The following is a 25,738-nucleotide window of genomic DNA, read 5'->3' as shown; positions in this document are numbered from 1 at the left end:
CCAAAACAAAATTCATCTCCCCACCCCCAAACTCTTCCTACCTTCCCTTTTACTGTAGAGTTCAGCACCATAATTCCAGTCCCTCAGCCTATGAATCAACCTGTGTTCCTTACTATCTTTCATCCCCAAAGCCTGTGGATTTCAGCTTTAGAATGTCTCAAAAACCCCTGACGCTGTTATGAGTCTACTGCTGGCTCTCATTACCTGACACTTGGATTACTGCAAAAGGAGGGGCTTCCTGCCTACTCTCACATCATCCTAATCCATTCAGCCACTAAAGTGATTTATTGTCCTAAAACACTGGTCTGATCTTTTCCCTCCCCATCAGCCAGAGTATCTCATTTATTACAACTAGAAATAATCATCTCAAATTATCATTTCTAATACAAACTCCAATGACTTCCTATTGTCTCTAAGACCAAGTTTGCTTTTTGGCATTCAAAATCCTTCATAACCTAGCCCTCTCCTTAGCTTTCCAGTCTTCTTACACCTTACACTCCAACATATACTCCTCTGTCCAGTGACACTGGCCTGGCTTTTCCAAGAACAAGACATTCCAGCTCTTAGCATTCTCTGGCTGTCTGCCTACCTCTGGAATGTTCTCCCCTCTACTGCAACTACTGACTCAATTCCCTGCCTTTCTGTTAATTAAGTTCCAACCAAAATCTTAACTATAATGCCTTCCCTCTTGATTATTTCCCATTTATCCTGTATATAATTTGCTGTATATATTTATCCTGTATATAATTTGCTTTATATATTTGTTTATTTATTTGCATGTTGCCTCCCTCATTAGATTGTAAGCTCCATGAGGTCATGCCTTTTACCTCTTCCTATGTATCCCTAGCACTTAGCACAGTGTCTGGCATAGAGTAAGAGCTTACTAAATGTTTTTCCAAATTCAATTTACCCTCCCAGTGGTTTCTAGTGCTGATCTCAGCATAGAATATCCCTGGGGGGTCTGAGAATGGGATGGAGGTAGAATTGGGATTGGGGAGAAAAATTGGGTTGTAGAATTTGAACAATATTATCTTCATCTTGCCAAGTACAGTGTTCATTTGAGAGAAAAAAAATGTTAGGGCAAATTCTAATGATCAGAATTACAGCTTTCAAAGTACAACAGTCTTGTACTTTTCTGCATGTGGTTTACTAATACCCAAACCTGTGAATTGATGCTCAAGAAGCATGTGATAATAACTAACATTTATTCAGCGCTTTGCGCTTTGCGCTTTGAAGTTTACCGAGGTTTTGCTTTACAACAACACTGTGAGGTTGCAAGTATTATTCCCTCACAAATAAGAACATTTGTTTAGAAACATTAAGTGACTTGCCTAAAGTTATAGTGTGAGAACTAGGATTTGAATCCTAATCTCTGACATAATGATACATTTCTTAGATTTCCCTCTAGAGCATCATTAGGTAAATGAGCTTTCCCTATATCATGCAATACCACCTTGAACTCAATTTTATGCTGTATATTTTATTTGTTTTTTTTAAACCCTTAACTTCTACCTTAGAATTAGTACTAAGTATCAATTCTAAGGCTGAAGAGCAGTAAATTACCTCCCTCACCAGAGTCACACAGCTAAGAACTGTTTGAGGCCATATTTGAACCCAGAGCTTCCCATCTCATTTGCTTTACATTTGATAAATATGGTGAATTGTTCACTGCAAGGTTAGGGAGTGACAAAATTTTATTGCATATCATACACCATTATTCCAATGTGTGCCACCAAAAAGAAACCATTTTCCCCTAGAAACATTTTATTTATATTATCATTTATCATTTTGTGAGCATTTTTTATTTTTATGGTCATGCAAAACCACTTTCATATTGACCATTGTTGCAAGAGCACACTCATACATAACCAAAACTACACTGATGTGAAAGACGATTCCTACAGTTCTTTCTCTGGAGATGGATAGCATTCCCCATCATAAGTCTTTCAAGATTGTTCCATGTCATTGCATTGTTGAGAATAGCCAAGTTTTCACAGATAAACATTGTATGATATTGTTGTTACTGTGTGCAATGTTCTCTCAGTCCTACTTATTTTGCTCTGCATCAGCTTCCTGCAAATCTTTCCAGCTTTTTCTGAAACTATCTTGCTTATCATTTCTTGTAGCACAATAGTATTCCATCACCAACATGTACCACAATTTGTTTAATCATTCGCTAATTGGTGGACATCCTCAATTTCTAATTCTTTGTGAGCATTCTTATAAGCTGCTTTTGCAATGAATAGGAAAGAGCTCCCTCTTGTGAAGAAAAAGAGTATTCAGATTTCTAACCTTTTAATAAAGCACAAGAAAAGTTTTGGATAGTTCTAGGCAAATATGTAATTTTGAAATGTGCATTTTCTATTTTGTTCTTTTGAAATTCTTATGTTTGGCATGAGGCAGAATAAAGCACAACACTCACTTGTCTTTTTTAATTTTCATATTGCCCTAAAAATTCATTAGCACAGCTTAGAGTACCACTACTAATTGAATCTAGAGATTGCTGCTATGATGCTTGACAGATGAATAATTGAAAAACATTTTAAGTACTTCATATGCTACTGGCACTATCACTAGGTATAAATAGATATTTTTAAAAATCTACCTACCTTCAAATATCCAGTGAGGACTATTCTGCAATTCCCATAAGATCATTGGAAAAATAAAGTTTTTGTATTTTTTAAAAAAGACTGTACTACCTGGATTTTTTGGTACAATTTTAAGAGTCCTGTTATACTAGCTAAATAGTCAAACTTGAAGTGGGCTGGCATTACACCAAAGCAACTAGAACTTGCTGCCTTTGTCAGAAGCAGCTGGCAAACCCACATTAACCATGCCGCCGCCACCTTTGAAGATGAACGACATTGACATCTTGCCGCTGTGCGTGAACGCCGACACCAGGCCACAGCCACACCTCCCGTAACAACTGGTGTCCCATGCCCCGTGTGCCACAAACTTTGCACCTCAGCCTTTGGACTTCAAAGCCACATGAGGGTACATCAATAGATGATAATGCACAAAGACAATTGTCATTCTCGGTTACCGAGAGACTACCACTATACTATACAATAAAATCTCAGACCTCATTAATTCAAAATATGTAATTTAAATAAAGATTAAAATGGAGTTTATTTTTGTGCTATGAAGACAATTATAAGAAATATTTAACTTTACCATCTAAATGTGAAATAGAGGCAATAAAAATGCATATGTATAAAGAAAACCTCTAATGCTAATGGAAGAACTAATATATAATAGGCTAGTCAGACTTACTTTCCTTATTCTTTAAAGAAGGCAAATCCTCATAGTTTATCTAAATCCATGTAATAATGAGTCATCTCATTATAATGGTTTTCTACTATATATAAACAAGTTTAAATTCATGCAACACCAAGCATCTACACAAGGAAGGAAGTAGATTTTTGTAACTTAATTTTGGAGACTTTCTTGGACTGGCTAATTTTGAGCAAAGAATGACAGAAACAGGGAAAAGTCTAGAATTCTTACTGTATCTTTAAATGCTTATTTTAGCCCTTGATGAGAGTCTTCTCTCCCACGAAGATACTTTGCCTCTTTTAGAGGAGTCCCAGGGTCACACTTCAGGACATAATGTACCACAACACTTTCCAGAGATCCAGATGCCCTTTCTTTTTAACAGTCTGTGATATGAACTATATTGTTTCAAGTAAAATATCAACTAACCATTTCCATCACCCCAGTGAAAAAGAAAAGAATAAAGGAAATAGGATGAAATTATCCTTGGAATATTTATATTCTCCTCCAATGTGAATATATATCTTGGTGGTTTTACCATTCCAAGGGCAAGTTTATTCTCATTTTTCCTAATTTCAAAGGCTGATCACAATACTTTGGATGTCAGGAATCTGATAAGTTTCTCCAGACTTAAATACTTAACTAATCTCCACAAATTACTCTTTTCCCTCCTCATGATGTAGAGGCCATGAACTTTCCAAGAGCATGCCAAGCAGAACACAAGTCCTAAAAGACTAAGAAAGACTTTAAGTCTGGGTATGGTAACAGATTACATGTATGCTTTTCAAGGACTGTGAAAGAAAAATATGGAGAGATTCATCACCAAGTTGACTGCGTAATGATTAATATTTCAGCCAAAACAATTCCCAAAGATCAGTTTCTGAGTTGCAGAGTGGGGTGATTGGGACCTGCTTCAATACAAGGAATACTTGCCCACAGTGATAAAATTGCAAATCTTTGGAGTATTGAAATCTACTTAACTAAAAGATAAGTAAGAAGTTTGAAAAATATTACTTTTATAAATACCATTCATCCTTTTATTTGGGTCCAGAAGTGATTTCATCAGTGTAGAAGTTTCCTCCTATTTCTGCAGATAGGCAATTTATCTGTAATTTAAAGTCCAACAGTTGCCCAGAGTACATGGTAACATAATTAATGTTGTCATAGTAAGAACTTAAACTCAAGGTCTTTCCGACTCCAAGGTCAGCCCTCTAGTTTCACTAAGCCAAGCTGCGTTTCTTTACTGTTATCCAACCACTATTTATATATAATGTCATTCCACATTATTATTACTTCCATCAAACCATTTTTCTATGATAGTTAAGGTTTGCAAACCTTACAGTCTTATGAAGGAAATAGTGGAAGTATTATTTCTTGTAGGTCCATCAATGATTTTGAAAGAGTAGCAATTCAATTAAGCAATTGCCATAGGACAGCCTTACTCTTTTCTTTCTGCCAGGTTTTCCTTAATCAGTGTAGCTATTTTCTGGGAGCTCTGTTTAGCCCGTTTCATTTATTATGCTTCCAATTTATACTTTCTATGAAAATTAAAAGTGACAGGCTGTGTATCCTAATAAAGAACTAGTTTTGAGCAAATACAAACATGTTCATCCAATTTTCATTGGGTTGTGCACTGGTCTATCCCTTTATTGTCAAGAAGACAAATCTATCACATTCATCATCATCAAATCACATTGATTCAGCTCCTAGATTAAGCAGCCGAACATTAGGAATCTGGAAACTGAGTGAGCTGACTCAGCCTTCACATACCGTACAATCATTTTGGACATGGGTGCTGGTAAGAGTAAATGAGGGTGAAAGAACTCTGAGAACTCTATATGTTGGTATGTTTCCAAACAGTTATGTATACCTGTATCTTTGAAACTGTGCCCATAAAGGACCTGAAATTGTGAAGTCATCTATTCTTGTCTCCTACATCCACAAGAGCATAGCATCTGACTAACTCATATTTGGCCTTTCTGTCAACATAAATAGGGATTTTAGGAAACCCAATGTCCCTCAAGCTCTTCCTAGCTAGACAGATTCTTTTTTTTTTTTAATACCAAGTACTGAAAGAAGCCCAATGATTTAATTTCCCCATAGATTTCAGTGCATTTTGACATCTTTAAAGTGGACATATCAAATAAGAAAAGATTTGTTCTTTAGATTAATACTTTGCAAATATCCCTTAAAGATACTGAACCATTATCGGCCATTAATAGTATGGCTTGAATTGGTTTATCAGGCTTTAGTAAACTGAACACTTAGCAAAGTTCTGAGGAATTGAAAATTAAGACTAGTAAGTTTAATTGAGAGAGGGCTGTTATGTCCTTTACTTGGCAGGGAAATGAGGTCAAGCCCAGATGGGACATACAATGGAATGTGCCCTACACATCCTAGGGTTAGCCAGCGTAAGGGTTGTAAACCCTAGGAGCAAAAATGCAGGTCAAAGAGGAAAGGGACACAGAAAAGGAATGGGAAAAGGCAAAGAAAAGGAATTTTTTTTTATAGTTTTGCAACTGTTGCATACCAAAGTTGCATGTGGCAATACAGATTTTTGTTGTAGTCAAGTCATTTCAGTCATATGCAACTCTTCATGACCCCTTTGGGTTTTTATGGCAAAGACACAAGAATGGATTGCCATTTTCTTCTCTAGCTCATTACACAGATGAAGAAACTGAGGCAAATGGTTAAATGACTTGCCCAAGATTACAAAGCTAGCAATTATTTGAGGCCAGATCTGAATTAATGGAGATGAGTCTTCCTGACTCCAAGATCCAACCCTCTATCCACTGTGCCACCTAGCTGCCCCTGATAATAGCAACCTAAAACAGAATAGTATAGTATAGCAGTAGTCTCTCGGTAACCGAGGATGATGATTGTCTTTGTGCGCTTTCATCTGTGATGTAGATGAGTGTGCACAAAGACACTTGTGCGTGAAGGAGATTTAAGTGGAAAAGCCGATGCACAGAGACAGTCCCACTCTCTCGGCATTGGAAGCCTGGGTCCAGTGGCACGAAAAGTCATTACACCTGGAGACTTCCTCAGCTGCATTGGATGGCCGTGTTGTCTTTTGTGCTCCAACATGCCCTAAGCACTCCACAGTGCTTTGCTGCGTCGCCATCTCAGCTGTTGAACCTTCTTATTGGTTTCTTCCATCTGTTCAGCCAAAGCAGTCTTCATATGCTGGGTGAGCAAGGCCCTGGTTCACCAGGGGTCAATGACCCGATGGCTACCCTCACAAGGTTTAGCCGGCCTGTCGAAGCGGTTGCCTGGGGTGTGGCCGCTGCCGCATGCTAGCAGCTACTAGGAGCCACAAGTGAGAGCTGGGTGTCAGGTGGGGGTCAGAGGCTGGAGAGCTGCCCTAGGTGGGCACGACAAGCCCTCCATACCAGAGATACTACCCCTCCCTGAACACCCCATACACTAAAACAGAATACTTATCAACATAATGCCTAATTTTCTACGTTCACTGAAAAACTTAACCAAGCAAGGAAATTTGAAAAACAAATAAGAGCAAATAGAACTCAGTAAATCCATGAGACAAAAAGAACATTTTTGTGGTGGCAAAACATTGGAAAATGAGGGGTTGTCCCTCTATTGGGGAATGGATAAACAAATTGTGGTATCTGATGGTAATGGAATACTATTGTGCTATGAGTAATGATTTTCAATAAGAACAGGAAAGACCTATATGAACTGATGCAGAGTGAAATGAGTAGAACCGGGGGAACATTGTACACAGTAACTGAAACATCGTGGACTATCAAATGCAATTGACTTTGCTACTAAATAGCAATGCATGGGGGCAGCTGAATAGCTCAGTGGATTGAGAGCCAGGCTTAGAGATGGGAGGTCCTAGGTTCAAACCTGGCCTCAAATACTTCCCAGCTGTGTGACCCTGGGCAAGTCACTTAACCCCTATTGTCACCCTTACCACTCTTCTGCTTTGGAACCAATATGCAGTATTGATTCCAAGACGGAAGGTAAGGGTTTAAAAAAAAAGCAATGCAATGATCCAGGACAATCCTGAGGGACTTATGAGAAAGAACACTCCACATCTAGAGAAAGAACTGTGGGAGTAGAAATGCAAAATAAAAACACATGATTTATCACTTGGGTCTATATGCGTGTATAATTTTGGGCTTAGGTTTAAAAAGATTATTACAAAAATGAATAATATGGATATAAGTTTTGAGTGACAATACAAGTATAACCCAGTAGAATTGCTTATCAGCTCCAGGAGCAGGGAGGGAGAGAACATGAATCATGTAAGCATGAAAAAATATTTTTAAAATAAATTATTTTTAAAAAATAACTGGAACAAAGTTACAGTACTTACAGAGACATAGGAGTATACAGAAAACACAATCGGCTAGGTTCATAGCTGATTGGTCCCTGGCCTTAGGGACAGTTTGTTGTTTCAGGGAAAGAAAAGACTTTCATATCTTTTCTATTGTTGGCCTCAAAGGTCAGAGAGGGTGAACTCTATCTTTTAGTTGACCTTGCCCTAAATATGGCAAAAGAGGGCAAAACAGAGGAGTTAGAGGTGAATCTCAGTTTATACTGAAATGGAGGCTTGTTCTAAAATGACATATCTCAAGTGAAGAAGGGAAAAATACATCTATTCTCTCTCTGCTATCACAACTTAAACCAAGAACATTTCACCAGCTGATAGGAAAACACTGCCATAAGCAACCCTTCTAGAATGATAAATTAGAAAGAGTTCTGGACTTGGAGTCAGCTGATTTAAGTTAAAATCCTAGCTTTGATCCTTATTGTTATGTGATTAAGGAAATCATTTAAGTTCTTTGAACCTTAGGTGTTTTTTTTTCATTTCTAAAATGAAGATAATCATGTTTTCATAGGATAAGGAAAGCAATATCAGTACATAAATGGCAGTTATTAGTAACTGGTTCTCATAACAGATTAGGTTTCTTAACTTAACCAAGAATGAATTAATATATTAAATCGCTTTCTCCCTTTACTGAAGAAACTATAATTCTGAGCCCCTTGGGGCAGGAAATATTAATTTTAAGAAGGGGAAAGAATGCAAAAAAGTTAAGATATGCCTAAAATACAGATTTTTATTTGTATAAATATATACCTCAGCATCTCATTTGTATGGCACCGAACTGAGAGTCAATGATCTAGTTTTCATTGGCCACAGTATAACAATGAGAATTTAGGCAAAGCATTCAACCTCTCTGGACCTCAGTTTCCTCATCTGTAAAATGAGTGTTATGTTGTCTGAACCCTAAAATGTCTTCTGGCTCTAACATTTTATATTTGGTTGTTCTTAAATGTAATATGGGAAATGAGTCATCCCAAAAGGCATTCAGGGAGTGATTACCAATATTCTCAGCATTTTTGTGGTAACAAAAATCTGGAAACAAAGTAGATACTCCTGGATTGTGGAATAATTAAACAGACTGTGGTACATGAATGCAATGGGATATTATTGTGTTGTAAGAAACATCATGATGAAAAAGTTGGAAACACGGAAAAACTTATATGAACTGCTACAAAGTGAACAGTATACAGACTATAACAATGTAAATGAACAACTGCCACAAAACATCAGAATTGAATGTTGTGCATTTATAAAAAACAAATGACCCCAAAAGCAAAGATATGAGAAATACATCTTCTTGGCTTCTTTGCAGAGGTCAAGGTCCATGAATATGAAACATTATATATAACTTCAGATTTTTTCCATGTGCTGATCAGTTTAGTGATTTTTCATTCTCTTTTAAAAAGTAAGACAGTCCTTTTTGAGAAGAAATGAAGGATTACAGAACATCCAAGTGATATAGGCACCCAAAAAAATCAATAAAATTTATTTTGAAAAAACATCAGAAAAGCCTCTGCCTATATATTACTGTTATTCTTGCTCTATCTTTTTTGATATCTTCTGCTAGCACAGAATGAAGAGAGGTTGGAGGTCAAATTGTGTTGCATTCCAGGGTCTTTAGTGTGCAAATACAATAGTCATGCTCATTTATTCAACAAGTATTTATTAAGCTCTCACAATGTGCCAGGCACTGGGAATTCAAAGGCAAAAAACAAAGTAGTCTTTGGCCTCTAGGAGCTTTTATTCTACTGGAATAAGAATGCAAAAAAAGATAAGTCAATTCTTATATATACGAAATAATTTTGGGGTAAGGGAGATTGATAGCAACTAGAGGGCCTCACAATTAGCTTCCTACAGGAGATGCCACTTGAGACTAACCTTGAAGGGAACCCAGTATTCCAAATGAAGAAGGGCATGAAAAAGATCCTATGCCAAAGTAGAGAGGCAGGATGGCATGTTATACAGAGGCAGGTTGAAAGGCTGGCATATGAGTGAATAATGTGAAATAAGCCTGGAAAAGTAGGCTAATATCATATTGGGATGGCCTTTAAATATAAAAAGAAATGGCTTATATTTTTACTTTAGATGTAATAGTATTGTTTTTTTGAGCAAAGTTTTTGGTTAGACTAGAGTTTTAGGAAATGTCAGTTTATCCACTGTGGGGAGGATGGATTGACAAGAAAAGAAAGTGGAAATAGGGATGCCAAATAGAAGACTATTATAATAGTCTTGGGGAGAAATGATGAGGGCCAGAATTTGAGTGATGATTGTGTAAGTAGAAGAGAATGGATGTTGAGATGGTCAAATTGACAAGAGGGAGGGAATGAACTAAAAGCAAGATTTGAAACAGAACTAGAAGAATGATGATCCTATCAACTAAAATAAACAAAGTAAAGGAAGGAGTACTTACAGAAAAAAGACAAAAGTTCCATTCTCATGTATTGAGTTAAGATGCCCACAAGACATCTAGGTGAAAATGATCTATTATGCAATGGTTGGTGTGGAATGAAGCTCAGGAGAAAGGTGAGGATTGCATTTAGGCTTAGGAATCATCTGTATAATATGATAGTTGACTCTGGAAGCTAATGAGATCTCTAAAAGAAAGAATATAGAGAAGTGGATTTCCAGCACAGTTCTGGAGTACTTCTTAGGGTGCAATATATAGATAAGAATCCTGTCAAGTAGATTAAGAAGTAGTAATAAAACATAAAGAACTGGGAGAAAGTATCTTGAAAACCTATCTAGAAGAACAAAAGTCCAAGAACATATTTTTTAAAAATAAAATAAAAAGGAGGAATGAAAGAAGCCTAAGAATATCACATCTTAAACTACTTAAAATAGCAATCCTCAAAAAATTTTGGTACTGGCTATAAGATTAAAAATAATTATTGGAACAAACTGAGTGAACAAGGCCCAAAAGCAAACATAGTAGCACAATGTTTAATTAATCCATGGACATAAATATGGCTATAAAGTAACCACTCTTTAATTTGCTATTTAACAAAAAATGCTAGTAAACCTGTAATGCAGTTTCACTTATTTAGGTCAATAGCTCACATCACAGGAAGCTCCAAATGTAAATAAGATCTAAATATAAAAGGTCATAACATAAACAGAGTAAAAAGGAAAGATGTTTTTTTTCTAACTATGGATAGGAGAATTCTTAATTGAGCAAGGGTGAGAATTGAGCATAAAAGATAAAATGGACAATTTATTATCTAGAACACTCTCCTCCCAATCACCATTTACTAGAATCTCAACCTCTGAAAGTAAGACAGTCCCTGTTCTCAAGGAATTCACATTCTAATAGGAGAAAATACTAGAGATTTCAACTGAAAATCAGATGGAATGGCCATGGGGTTCTTAGGTTATAGTGGTAAAGTAGTTGGTAATGTATCTTCTTTATGTCATTTCCATTGGGGAATATACATATATATATATGTATATATTTTAAAAACTTTTATCTTCATTATAGAATCAATATTGTGTATTAGTTCCAAGGCAAATCAGTAGGGTCTAGGCAATGGGGTTTAAGTGACTTGCCCAGGATCATACAGCTAGAAGTGTCAGACTTGAATCCAAAGCCTCCTGTCTCTAGGCCTGGCTCTCTATCCACTGTGCCACCTAGCCAATCCCTATATCAATTGGCTAATGTTGAACCACTTGATAGCACCAAAGACTTTGGTGGTAAAAATGTTTTTTATGGGTCTTCAGTAGCTGTGAACACTGAGTTTGAAGAGGCATTTAGCAGCTTGAATTCCCTATTTTGAAGCTTTGAGTTCTAGAGAGCAAGGATTGTTGGTTTTATTTTTTTTACCCTTTCCTTTTGTATTCCCGAGTGCCTAGTAAAATACCGAATAGTAGTAGATACTTAGTAGACTGACTGACTATATACAAGGTTTATTCTCCTGGAAAATAGCTATCTTGTCTTGGCTAGAAAATAGCTGTCTTGTCTTGGCAGGTGGTCTACAGCATATTACCATTCCCAACATTCTGGGCCTTGTGCATCCTTGGGTGGCGGTTGGTCAGCAGCTGGTTTTGGTTGTGGCCAACTACAACTCTAGAAAGACTGATGATGATTCATGCTTCCTAATTCTTGGCTGAGAGAGGTGATGGACTAGAGGTATAGAATGAAGCATATATCTACAGACAGCCAGTGACTGTACAAAAGAGGGCTTTTATTTTGGGAATGGAGAGAAAGTTGGTGGAAAGTGAAGTCATACAAAAAAGGAAGAAAAGAGTATCAATTAAACATTTAAAAAATAGAGGGACAAAGCAAGAAGGAAGTTAAGAAGAGAACAAAGATAAGCAGGGAAGTTTTGTTATTGTCCTATTAAAGTTTAAGAGATTAAGTCCTGATTGATGCAAACAATGAATCCTGTAGTCTCTTTATTTGAATTTGCGACTGTATATTTCCAGTGAGCTGGAACCAGTTTGTTCAGTCATTTTCAGCTGTGTTTGGGGTTTTCTTAACAAAGAGAATGGAGTAGTTTGCCATTTTCTTTCCTGGTTCATCTAAAAGATGAGAAAACCAAGGAAAAGAGTGAAATGATTTGCCCAGGGTCACACAGCTGCTGTCTGTGTTCAAATTTGAACTATCTTCCTGCCTCCAGGCCAGAGTGTTCTACTTACTGCACCACCTAGCTGGAACCAGTTACCATATTTTACTTAACTTTAAATAGTAAGAATTCAAATACATTTGACTACTTTATGGAATTCATTGTTCACACTAATCAGGATCTGTGCATTTTGCAAAATTATATAAAAGAAATCCAGTTTCATGTTTTCTCTTTTTTGTTCTTAAATATCCATTTTTATTAAATTCATAATAAAAAAGAAAAATGTAAAGCAAGCTCATCCTTAATTTTACTTATGAAGATATTTTAGAATACAAACAATAATGAAGGGGTGTTTTATAATGTATTTATTTATTTATTATGCAATTTGCTTATTTTGAAAGCACAAATATTTCTACCTCCAAATAGATCACCTGTCCTGCTTACTTTTCTAATAACCCAGTGTTCAACCTCCCCATAGTAACAGACTAGTCAAATTGCATTAATTTTTTTTATTTGTTTGGAAATTGTTAATAGTTGAAACCAGTAATTGTGAAGACCTTCTTTACCATCTGAACCTGGGTATTGGTTACAAAAAGATGTTCATGAATAGGTCTGGATTATGCATTGATCCTTTTCACTACTACTACCCTCTCTCACCTTTTACAATGATCTCTGAGCACTTCAAATTTCATTTCCCCTTTTTATCTATTTCCCAACATCCATTTTCAGATGGTAAAGAATGTCTTCACAATTACTGCCCCTGCCCCTGCCCCTGCCCCTGCCCCTGCCCCTGCAGTGCGTCCATGCCATGCGGTCTACCCCTCCCGCCCATCAGTTTGCTTCTCAGGCCAATAGAGGGTGGAGGAGAGGAGGAGAACGGTAGCCCCTTTCCAGGCTGTTGATACACTTCAATGCCCCGCCTCTTTTGTCACAGCCAGTACAGTCCGCAGCCCGAGAGGAGCACGCCTTCTCTACAGGTGTCTGCCTCTGCATTACTGTCCAGGGCTGTATCCGCTGGAGCAACCGCACTGCTCAAAGACTAGACTCTAGCAGTCTGAGCCAGAGCTTGGTAGGGGGTGGGTCACGTGCCCAGGAGAAGGGCTAGACGTGGGAACTCCCCGGGGACTTCTGCTCCTTCTCCTGAGTCCCAGCAGCTGGCATTAACAACAACTGCCACAGCAATGGGGTGTTCCAGCAGCACCCAAACCCAGTCTCAGGAGAGCAGCCGGCCAGTGACCAAGACTAGTGTCACCAACGGACTGAAGCAAAGCGGTAAGCAGCCAAGACCCTGTCTTTCTCCTCCCATTCCCCCAGCTGGCCTGGAGTCTCCATCTCCCACCTAGCCTCAGCTCCATCTCCTGTCAGGACCCCGAGTCTACGGACTTGTACTTTAATAACTTCTGACCACCACCCCTGGAGAGGTCCAGAGGGAAATTTGCTAATGAAAGAATAACTTGTGTCTCCTTTTCTATCCAGATGATTGACTGAAAGGACAGACAACTGGGGCCAAACCTGGGAAAATAGGAAAACATTTGGCCCTAACATTTTTTTTCTGCCTTAAACCTGGTGAACTGTTGAAACAGAACTCTGCCAGAGAAAAATAGTGTCTTTCTTCCTTCCTTCCTTCCTTCCTTCCTTCCTTCCTTCCTTCCTTCCTTCCTTCCTTCCTTCCTTCCTTCCTTCCTTCCTTCCTTCCTTCCTTCCTTCCTTCCTTCCTTCCTTTATCTTTCTTCCTTCCTTCCTTCCTTCCTTCCTTCCTTCCTTCCTTCCTTCCTTCCTTCCTTCCTTCCTTCCTTCCTTCCTTCCTTCCTTCCTTTCTTTCTTTCTTTCTTTCTTTCTTTCTTTCTTTCTTTCTTTCTTTCTTTCTTTCTTTCTTTCTTTCTTTCTTTCTTTCTTTCTTTCTTTCTTTCTTTCTTTCTTTCTTTCTTTCTTTCTTTCTTTCTTTCTTCATTAAACCCTTACTTTTTGTCTCAGTAGCAAGTCTAAGACAAGAGCAAGGACTAGGCAAACGGAGTTAAGTGACTTGTCCAAGATTTAGGAAGTGTCTGAGGTCAAATTTTAACCCAGGTCTTTAAGATTTATGGTCCAGTGCTCTATCCACTGAACCACCTAATTGTCCCATCAACCTTTTCTAATACCTTCTGGTGGGCTTAATTTAAAATCTTTATGTAGCATAACTTCTTTCTGCAAAAATGGACAGACTTCTTTTGAGCTATCAGAACAAAGAACATAAATATCTCATGAATACTGCTTCAATAATAACTAAAAAATCAGTCCTTTATTTCTTTGCTTAGACTAGAAGGTATTATTTGGAAGTTATTTTCCCTATTGTTGTCTTAAGTGAACAAACATAATTCGTATAAAACACCATATCACAAGGTTGTTTATTTGTTTTGCTTCTAGAAAAGACATCATAAAATATAATGAAATTTTGAAATAATTTTTTAAATGTATCCAAGAAATGGTTTTAAGACGTTTGTTACTATGAAAAAAAGTTTTTTGAGGCAAAAACATCCTAGGTTCAGGTCCTTAGTCTCTTACTAATAACCCTGTGACCATTGCCAAGTCTTGCTTGGTTGTTGAACTTGAAATATCAAGTTAAAATACTCTTAAAGTCTCAGTTTCCTCATCTATAAAAAGGAGATAGTTTTTATATTACACACTTCACAGTGTGATGGTAAAAATGAGGTTGTATGTAATTTGTAAAGTATAAGTTGTATAATATATAATGTGTATTGTCTTCTGGGAGCTGTTACTATTGGGATAGATTAAGCAACATTGTCTATAGTCGGTACAATTTTTGACACAAATAAATTTGGCATCTTTTCTCAATACTTGTCAATGAAGTTGAATAATCATAATTTGGTAGTCCAAGTTTTCACAAAGTTTGCATTGGAAGACATGTTTTGAAATTTATAAGACAGTTTGTAAAAACAAATATAGCTATGTAAGTAAATTATATCAGATTAATTTGCCAAGTCCGCTTATAAATTCCCTAATGCATGAATAGAATCAGTCAGTAGGTGGTTGGTGTGTGCATTTTGTTTCTGATCACCGGGCAGACAAGTAGTTAGACATTTGACACTACTGTATATTCATCAACTTTTCAACTTGATGATCTTTGGAGGCCCAATAAATAATTTAAGCAACGGAAACAGGCATTAAAATTTAAACAAAGAATACTGAAACTGTTTAATAATATTTAATTTTTTACCCCATCCCATTTCATATGGCTTTTGACCACTTTGCTGTAGAACAAAACATATTCTACATATATAAGCTGCCCCCAGATTTTAAAAGGTTATGATTTAAAATTTTGTATCCTTAGTTAAGAATTTGGAACCCTCCATTTTACTTCTGGAACAATGGTATACATTCAATTCAATAAACATTAAGTACTTTTTAAGTGCAAAATACTATCTAAGTTTTGAATATGCAAAGATAAAGCAAATGAAAAGGTCTGTCTGTCATGGAGGTTCCATTCTTTAGGGGGAAATCAAGTGTTAATACATTTGATGTATTGTACTAAGAGGATTTTAGAATTTAGCCACTATGAATGATACTTCTACAGGAAACTCCATTTAGAGTTTCATCATGGAATGGCAGAAACCCTTCAAATTCCACACATATTTAATAAATAACTATTTTTTTCAATCAATCAACAAACATGTTTAAGTACTTTTGTGCTTACAGGACAATTTAAATCCTGAGGAAGGTACAAGATACAAAAATTAGATAATGTACAACATAGTCCCTACCCTCTTTAGTGGGCAGTAGAACCATTGGATTTGATAGAATTTGTTAGAAGTCAACCCTGTCTGTCATGCAGTCATCAAAACTTCACCTAATAGGTATTTAATAAATGAATGGTAAATTGAATTGTAATCAGATGACTTCACTGCAATAAATACTTAAGTTCTACCAAGAGTAAGGCACTGTACTAAGCCTGAGGATACAAAGGATCAAAAATGATGCATTCTCTCCTTCCCCTTCCCCATTTTACAGAATACCAGAACCCTCACTTCTGCTTGGTAATTCTTATTGATTCAGTAGCTCATTCAAGACCCTCTTTCCCGAAGCCTTCCCCCATTTTTCATATTTCCCATAGAACAGATAATTTAAGTTTCTATTTTATTGAGATTGAGACTATTCAGTGGGAACTTCTTCAACTTTATTCTTCAAAACTTGACTTCATTATCACCTCTTCACTCCTTTCTTCTAGTCACAAAAAAAAAGTAGCCCTTATTAGTCAGTCAAAATGCATTTATTAAGTATTGATTACATAATGGGCACTATGCTAAGTTTTGGGGATGCAAAGAAAGATACAAATAGTCCCTCTCCTCTAAAATATCACATTCTGGTGTGGGGAAACAACATGTAAATAACTAGATACATACCATCTACATAGGCAACAGATGGAAGGTCATCTCAGAAGGGAAGATACTAATAGATGGAGTAACAGAACTTTCTTCTTAGGTAGGTGGGATTTTAGTTAAGTTTTGAAGGAAAGAAAGGAAACTAAGAGGCCAGGATAAGGAGGGAGAGTAGTGCCTAGTAGGCACAGGGTCAGGCACAAAGGACAAAGACAGAGGGTTATGTTCAAGGGACAGCACTAGACTGCACCATACATTGAACAGGATGGTAGATTTGGAGTCAGGTTGATCTGGATTCAAATTTTACCTCTGACCCTTGGACATTGATTTAACCCCTTGGAGCCTCATCTATGAAACCCATCTTTTCCTCATCAATAAAATGGAAACAATAATACCGGTAGAGTGGCTGCCACACTGGGAGTGACTTCATGGATCAAATGAGATGGCATGCCTAAAATATTTTTCAAATTATAAAGTGTTATATAAATATCAACTGTTCTTATTATTCTCATGTTTCTGGCACACATAAGATGCTTAACAAATGCTTGATCATTTGATTTGTTTTCATTGAGAGTATCCTCAATTTGTACATTAGTTATTTTCATGAATATTACATGAAGAATATATTTGACAAAGATTTGAAATAATCATTATGGAATACCACTTTGTAGTTCATAAATAATTATTAATATTATAGGAATTGGTTCATTTTTTCATTCTTGGGAACTTATCAAATAGATGATAATCTTCATTTTGAGGCAGAGGGAACCTTATTTTCTCTTCTTCCTTGTGAAGATTTGGATAGCATAGACCTATCGTCAGGTTAATGGATATTAATGAGATGCTTAACAATGCTTTCTCCCTGTCCCTTACATCCCAGAGAATTATTCTATATGTGTTATCCTTCTTTCACTTAAGGATTACTTTATTAACTAAATGTGATATAGATGTTGCCCCTTCTATGTTCTTTTCATATCAGCTACAGAGGCCACTAGTAGAAGTTCAAGGGTAGAGTTAAGATGGGACATAGAAATTCAGCTTATCCCCCCCCCCCATATGACTTTAGAACTGGATGAAATTATCCAGGCTGAGACTATAATTTTTTCATATTTATAGGTACAGGCACAACTTAACTACTTGCATATACAGATTGCAAATATAAAGTCATTTTATAGGAGAAATTTTTAATAACAGATCTGTGGATAGATTTCAAAGAGTCCATGATTTTTTAAAAGATATCTTAACTGTATTTTAGTGTAGTTTCCTCTGGAATCCTATGTCTTATTTTATTCCATTCTGAAAAGGGATCCTTAGGCTTCCCCAGACTTCCAAAGGGGCCCGTGATACAAAAAAGGTTAAGAATCTCTGTTTTAGGCACAGCTAGGTTGCTCAGTGAATAAAGTGCCAGACCTGGAGTCAGGACTACCTGGGTTCAAATGTGGCCTCAGACAATTCCTAGTTGTGTGACCCTGGGCAAGTCACTTAACCCCAGTTACCTAGTCCTTACTGCTCTTCTGTTTTAGAATTGATCATTAGTATCAAACATCAATTTTAAGATTGAAGGTAAGATTTTTTTAAAAATCTCTTTTATAGCCAGTACCCAGTAATTCTGATATCACTCCCTGCTCAAAAATATTTAGTGGTTCCTCATTGTCTATAGGATAAAATATACAATTAGTCTGACATTTGAGATCCTCTCTAATTTTTTCAGGGAAGACTAGTACCTCTGGTATGAGGGCTTGGTGAGACCTTTTCAAGGGCTCCTTTTTTCCTCTGGTGTCCACTTGCTACCCAATTCTTACCTGTGGCTCCAAGAAGCTGTGGCATATATAGGGGCCACATCCCAGTAAAATCATCTCAGCAACGGGGAGGGTAAGAAACAGATCTCAAATAGACCCCATTTTATTTTGCTTTGAGCACTCTCCCCTCTCCAAGGGACTTTTCCTTCCTTACAAAATGTCACAGCTCATTAAAGGAAATTGAACAGAAAACAAAAGATGGAACAATAAACAAGCAGGAGAGCTTTGAAGTATCATGTTGAGGAATTAGGAGGGTGCCACTTCCCTTGGGGGAATGGGTGGGTGAGAACAATTTGTTCCAGAAACCAAGAAGGCAGCTGAAGCAGGTGCAGTGGAATGCATAGAGTTTGATCCAACATCAAAGATGCCAAGGTCATCCATTGCAACCCAGACCATAGTGAGTCTTTCTGGCTTTTGTTTTGTCACTAGACATTGATGACTCTGGATGAGAGAATGAAGCTGATGCCTTTGCACTGCTCTGCCTCACTAAAAATTCAATTTATGGGTAGTCAAAAGGTATCACCTATGATGTCATTTTGGTCTTCTTCAAGTATGAAGGACAACAACCAACCAATCTAGTTTCAAACTATTTTTACAGCTTCATCTCACACTGATGCCCTTCATGTACTCAAAGTTTCAGATAAATTAAGCTACTTACTACTCCATGATTTCATATTATACTATCTCCATTTCATGTATTTGTGCAAGCCATTCCAGGTACCTAGAAAGGTCCCTTTTCTTTCTACCCTACCCATTTCTCTTTACCCCTCTCAGAAAGCTAGAAACGATCTTCCCGTCCCATTGACTAAATATCCCATATATTATTAGAATTATTTGTGTGTATATATTAGTTTATCCATTCAACAATTTATTAATCACCCATTCCATACAAAGCACTATTGCTAGGAAAAGATATGAAGTTTAGATAAGACGCATTCCCTGCCCTCCTGGAGTTTATAATCTAGTAATCCAGATAATGATAACTGTATGCATTGTATATTTAATATATACATGATACATTAAGGATTACTATACCCAAAAAATTGGATTGTAAAAATGTGTCTTTTTTGTCCTTTGTATCTCCAGACCTAATATAGGATTTTGTGCATTAATAAATGCTTAATTAATTAATCAATCAATTAATCCAATGTAATACAACAAACATTTATTATATTCAAGGCATTGTACAAAGTTTCCATTAAAGGAAATTGAACAGAAAAGAAAGGAAGGAATGAGAAACAAACTATGAAAAGTATGGGGGAAAAAAAGTATGAGCTATGAAAAGTAGAGTATTGGACTTACCAGAAATCTTTTTTTTTTTTTAGAAAAAGAGACTGTATGAAAAGAAATAAAAAATAAAGGTTTGAGGATTTGTAGGCAATCACTGTTTTTTGGTTCTGTGTTTATTAAAATGCTAATTTTTTCTTTTGGTGTTTGTTAAGAAAAGATTAAATAAAAAAATGTCACAGCTTAAGAACTGGGGCAACTGTCTGTAAACAGAGAAGGACTTTGAGCAAATTCAAGTAGACTCATGTTTACGTTTTGATAATCAGCCAGAATAACTTGTTTATTTTAACCTTGAGCCTTTCTTCCCTTTCCTGTTAATATTGCCTGAATGGGCTTGAATTCCATAAATGTATTTAAATTGTGTTTTGTAAATTGTAAGAGGCAACCCCTGGGCAATATTTTCACAGAAAGACAATTTTTCACTTAATTATTCTTTCTCTGACTATTACAATATGACTACAACCAGAACTGAAATTGATTTTCTAATAGAGATTTATTAAGCTAGGTGTGAGGTGCCAGGTGAGAGCAGCTAGGTGGCGTAGTGGGTAGAGCTCTAGGCCTGGAATCAGGAAAACCTTAGTTCAAATCTGATCTCAGATATTTACTAGCTGTGTGACTCTGGGCAAGCTTACTTACAGACTTACAAACTTACAGATACTTAGTATTGTTTTTTTTTTTTAAAAACCCTTACCTTCCATCTTAAAATCCATACTAAGTATTGGTTCCAAGGCAGAAGAGTGGTAAGGGTTAGGCAATGGGGGTTAAGTGACTTGCTCTGGGTCACACAGCTAGGAAGTGTCTGAGATCAGATTTGGACCCAGGACTTCCTTTCTCTAGGCTTGACTTTCAATCCACTGAGCCACCCAGCTGCCCCACCCCCACTTAGTATTGATTTTAAAACAGAAAGTAAGGGTTAAAAAGAGAGAGAGAGAGAGAGAGAGAGAGAGAGAGAGAGAGCGCGCACTGAAATTGAAGTCGTAAGATCTGGATTAAAACCAGATCTGACTCTCAATAACTATCAGAGAGCAGCAAGTCACTTGGTCTTTGCAGATTCCATTTATCCAACTTTCAAATGGAGGATTGGTAAATTATTTTCTGGATTTTTTTATTTCCTCATCTTTAAAATAGGCAGTAGAGAAGATACTGGCAGGATTTACCCAGTTCCAGCCTTCACATACAGCTGGTGGAGGATGGAATAAATAGCTGCTGTTCAAGGACTGACTTGGCTAAATGCAGAGATGCTCTGATCTATGAAGACATAGAGCAGATGATCTTCTCATCTATGGTGAGAGGTTCCACACCATTGTAAACACAAGTTTTTTGGAAGAGTTGAACTGAAACAGATGAACAAATAAAACAACATTTAATAAAAAACAACAATAAACATAGCAACACTTAAACCAAGTTTGCTGTAAGGAAAATACTCTATAGAGTAAAAAAAGCAGCATCTAAGTGAGAGCAACTACTGTTTGTATTAGTATAAAAGCCAAATTTGTCTTCTGGCATTGATAATAACTCTTGCCAATAATGAAAAACTGGATTTAAGTGGATTTCTTACAACCTGTGGGTTTTCCCCGTACTTTGTGTCATGTACCATATTTCTCAATCATATTATTCAGTGGCCCTTCTATCTTCTACTCTCCAAGTCTGTCCGAGTTCATGTACATTGTTTCCATGATTCTATCTATCCATCTCATCCTAGGCCATCTTCTTTCTCCTTTTGCCTTCAATCTTCCCCAGCATCAGTCTTTTCCAAGGAGTCCTACATTCTGATTATGTGGCTAAAGCATTTAAGGTTCACCTGCAGTGTCTAACCTTCCATTGAAGAGACAGAGTTAATTCTCAGTCATAGCCAGGTCGAATGGATTGGTCTTTATTCTAAAGTAATAATAAACTTCAAATATAGCCCTTTTCTACCATTAGCATGGATAAGATAAATGCATTCAAAGGATTTGGATTGGAATCCTATTCCTGCCACTTACTGATCTTGGTTGGTTAAGTTATTTAACTTTAACCTGGGCCTTAATTCCCTGAAGGGGTTAGACTATTTGACTTCTACTAAAGTTCCTTCCAACTCTAATTCTATGATTCTATGTTTTTCTTAGTGAAGAGGTAAGACAGTAAGCTGAGATGAGCTTAAAGGGTCAGAAGATCTAGATCAGGGATTCTTTCATTTGTTTTTGCGTCTGAATCCCCTTTGGCAGACTGGCAAAGTCTATAGACCCCTTTGTAGAAGGGTGGTTTTAAATTCATGAAATAAAGTACATAACATTGCAAAGGAAATCAATTATACTGAAACAGAGTTGGCTGTCAGATTAAAGATAAAAATGTTCTCAGCTCTCAGGTACAGAACACTTAATCTAGAAAGAAAGTATGACCCTACAAACTTTAGGATACTGAGATCCCATGAGCCTCTCTATGGATGGTCTACCTCAAGATGACGTGTAAAACAGCGTGGGGCACTAAAAATATATGCCTACCCATTGCTTCCAGGAAAAAAGTGAATAATAATAATAAACATGTATATATTGCTTTAAGGCTTGCAAAGCATTTTACATGAATGATAGGGTAAAATTTGAAATTTGGAAGACAATAGCAGCCTGAGATAGGGGGAATAGCCCTGGATTTAGATATAAGTAACCTCTTGTTTCAAATATTGGCCTGAAATTTCCTGACCATCAGAATGTCACTTAATCTCTCTGATGCTTATAATCACACCTGTAAAATGAGGATCATCATGTCTATGGTACCCACCAGCTCATTGTGAGGATCAAATGAGACAATGGAAATGAAATGGATATGAAATCATGTTTATAAAACCTTAGCATGGTGCCTGGCACACAGTAGAAACTTAATGTTTGTTGACTGATTATTGATCAACAGATTGAAATAAAGTGCCTTGCATTATTCAGGGGGCTGAATAAGGGTGTATTGAATTTTGCTTTTCAAATCTTAAAGAATTATCTAAATAGCAACAATTATTGCTTCTGACCAGCTAGGAAGAAAGCATTTATAAAGTGCCTACCATTTACCAGGCACTATGATAAGTGCTTTACAAATATTATCTCACTGGATCTTTATAACAACCCTGAGAAATAAGTTCTATTATGATCCCTATTTTATAGTTGAGGATAATCAGTCAGACAAAGGTTAAGTGTCTTGCCCAGTCACACAGCCAGCAAGTATCTAAGGTCAGTTTTGAACTCATTTTCCTAATTTTAGTCTTAACACTTTAAATCCTGCACCACTTATTAGATCTGAAGGCAGTGAAAGAAGCTGTGTTTGGACATCTGGAACAGTAGAAATGCCAGGGTGTCTTAGAATGGGAAGACTAGAATGTAAACTAAAGTTAGGATACTGTCTCAAGAAGGAGAAGTAAGGGTCTGCCCAGGCCAGGTTAGACAGAGATAGCAAGGGTCAGCAGATGTCTCCTACAGGCGGAATGTAGAACATTGAAACCTTGTTCCTACATTTTCATGTAACTAAATAAAAGTTGTTATTCTGTAAAGTTGCCAAAAATTTCAGCTCCTTGTCAAGTTCAACTTTCATGTTAATGTTTTACAATTCCATATACAAAAACCTAGAACTTGATTCCCTGGATCCATTCTGTCCCTGCTCCCAACAAAGGAATTTAAAATTCACAAAGACTGGTAAACATCATTAAGTGGTACAGAATTTAGATCTTGGGATTTAGGAGTATAGGAATATAGGAATGACTATGAAGTAATGAGCTTAAATATATATTTATAACATAATATACATAATGTATAGAGATAATATTTATGGGAAAGAAACAAGCATTTATCCAATACCTACTATTCTTTGTGCTAAGTGCCTTACAAAGCACCTCTCATTTGCTGTGTGTGTATTATATCTATCTATACAGCTGTATGTTCCTATATACATGTCCTGGTATGTGTTTATGTGTATATATAAATTATGTATATAAATAATATATTATAAAACATAAAATATATGAACACAATGTATTGGCTCCAAATTGGAAGAATGGTTAAGGCTAGGTAGTGGGAACTAAGTGACTTGCCCAGGGTTGCATAGCTACAAAGTGTCTGAGGTCAGATTTGAAGCCAGGATCTCCCATTTCCAGCCTTGGTTCTCTATCCATTGAGCCACCTAGCAACCCCCAACTACTCATTTATTCTAAAGAAGCTCAAACACTTCTAGATTCTCTGTACAATAGAAGAACAGTGGCTCTGAAATTAGAGGTCCTGGATTCATCATGTCCCTGATACTGCCTACATATAGGCTCAGTTTTCTCAGTTGTTCAATGAGAGGATTGGCTTCTGAAGACCTTTCCAGTTATGATCCTTTGGAACTATATTCAGAACCAGTCATCTTTTGATTAGCCTCAGAGGTAAAGAGTCATTATTTGAGATCAGAGATCATAACACTGATTTTGAGAAGTAGTCTATAGTCTGCTATTATTGTTAAATCATTTTTATTAAGTCTGACCGACCCTATTTGTGGTTATCTTGGCAAAGACTGGGGTGGTTTGCCATTTCTCTTGCTCATTTTATAGATGAGGAAACTGAGGTAAACAGGATTAAGTGACACTTGTCCCCATAGCTAGTTAAGTGTCTGAGATTGGTATGGAATGAGGTCTTACTGACTCTTGGTCCAGCAATCTATCCATTGCACCACCTAGCTGTCCCTCATGTAGACATAAATGTGGGAAATAAAGCAGGTGGTCAAACTGTGGGATGCCATTTTTGTTTTTTAAAAATTAAGAATATGGGACTAAGGGGTGATTAATTTTCCTCTTGTTTACTGAACTGACACTTTCCTTCCTCACCCATGGATCCCTGGAGTGTATGCACAAATACTGAAACGTCCGGACTAGGTTGCTAATAGTTATGATTTGAATTTGAGCAACCTTCCTGGCTGTGTCTCTGCTACCCAGAATAAAAGTCTAACTCTGCCCTAAATTATGTTCAAAGTTGTCCCTTTAGTTTCCCTTCTGGCATGTTCCTGAACTCCTCTGATAGGTCAAATAAAAAACAACCTAAGGAGATTTCTAGACTCTAATAACCAGGTCTTGTGTGCTCCAGAAACCTCCTTTTCCCCTAAAGGAAGTAAGGATTATACAAGAGAGATACACAGGATGGCTTAACTCTATTAAGGAACAGAATGTTCCCATGGCTGAGATAAAAGAGTTTAGAAGCAAAAATCTGCTTTCTTCCTTTTCTCCCAACTCTTTGTTCAATATTGCTACCTTCTGTTTGGTTGCCAGCAAGTCTCAGGCCTCTGACCCTGACTTCTACTTGGACTCAGGACATTAGTTTAACAGCAGTTATTAGAAAGCAATGAAAATAGTTTTTTGATATGGCTCCACTACCATCTACTCTCATTTTACAAACTGGCCTTGAAGGACATTCACAAGATGAATTTTAAAATGATTTGACCAATGGCAGCATTGAGGAAATAAGTGTGGTTTTTTCAAGTGACTCTTGTGGTAGACATTCATTGGGATGTCTAAATTCTGGCATGTTTATTGAGAAAAAGAAATCAGTCTTGTCACATTTTTCTAACCCTTTCTCTTCTTTACCAGTTGATGTCCTTACCTATTTATTAAAAATATGTACACACACACACAGAGTATTGTAAAATGGCTCACAGATTAAGAAACACTGACCTGAGTAAGTCACATACCTAGGAGAAGTTATCCATTTCTACTTGGGCAATAAACCATGTTTCCAGGTTCTCTTACCATAATGTTCCTAGGTGTGTTTGTTTGTGGTTTTGATCCCTCAGTGGTGTTGCCTGGTGTTTTGTTTCTTTGTATGTCTATCACGTCAAGGTATACAACATCAGTTTTGTTAGTTCAGCTGTCATAGCAAATGTGTGCATGGTAGGATAGGTTTACTGTACAATCTAGAGGGATAAAGAGTTCAGAATGAATTAGACAAGCCTCCTCCCCAACAGATATTGTACAATACAGGAAGAATGTGGCATGGTGTAGGGGAGATAAAACAAAATCCTCTCTCTCTTACTTCACTCTTTGAAAAATAGGTCTGAATTTGGAAATAATGTACTTAATAAACATTATGGACAAATAGGAAATAATCACCAGAG

At 36.8% G+C, this 25,738-nt stretch overlaps 1 protein-coding gene across 3 annotated transcripts in view; it reads left to right on the top strand.

The window, feature by feature from the left end:
• The window catches only part of ERICH5 (glutamate rich 5), a 40,115-nt gene that overhangs the window by 1,105 nt on the left and 13,272 nt on the right, over positions 1 to 25,738 (top strand). The window contains exon 1 of one of the 3 annotated variants that reach the window (XM_007488147.3): positions 13,109 to 13,458. The exons of 1 other annotated variant lie outside the window; for it this stretch is intronic. In XM_007488147.3, coding sequence (XP_007488209.1) covers positions 13,368 to 13,458 — 91 coding nt within the window. In that variant the 5' untranslated portion in view covers positions 13,109 to 13,367. Of the gene's footprint in view, positions 1 to 13,108; positions 13,459 to 25,738 lie in introns of those variants that run through there. One more of the 3 variants, XM_007488148.3, reaches the window with a different exon arrangement.

This window comes from Monodelphis domestica, chromosome 3 (genome assembly GCF_027887165.1).
Source record: "Monodelphis domestica isolate mMonDom1 chromosome 3, mMonDom1.pri, whole genome shotgun sequence".
Lineage (NCBI taxonomy): Eukaryota > Metazoa > Chordata > Mammalia > Didelphimorphia > Didelphidae > Monodelphis > Monodelphis domestica.
This window is presented reverse-complemented; position numbering and strand designations above follow the sequence as displayed.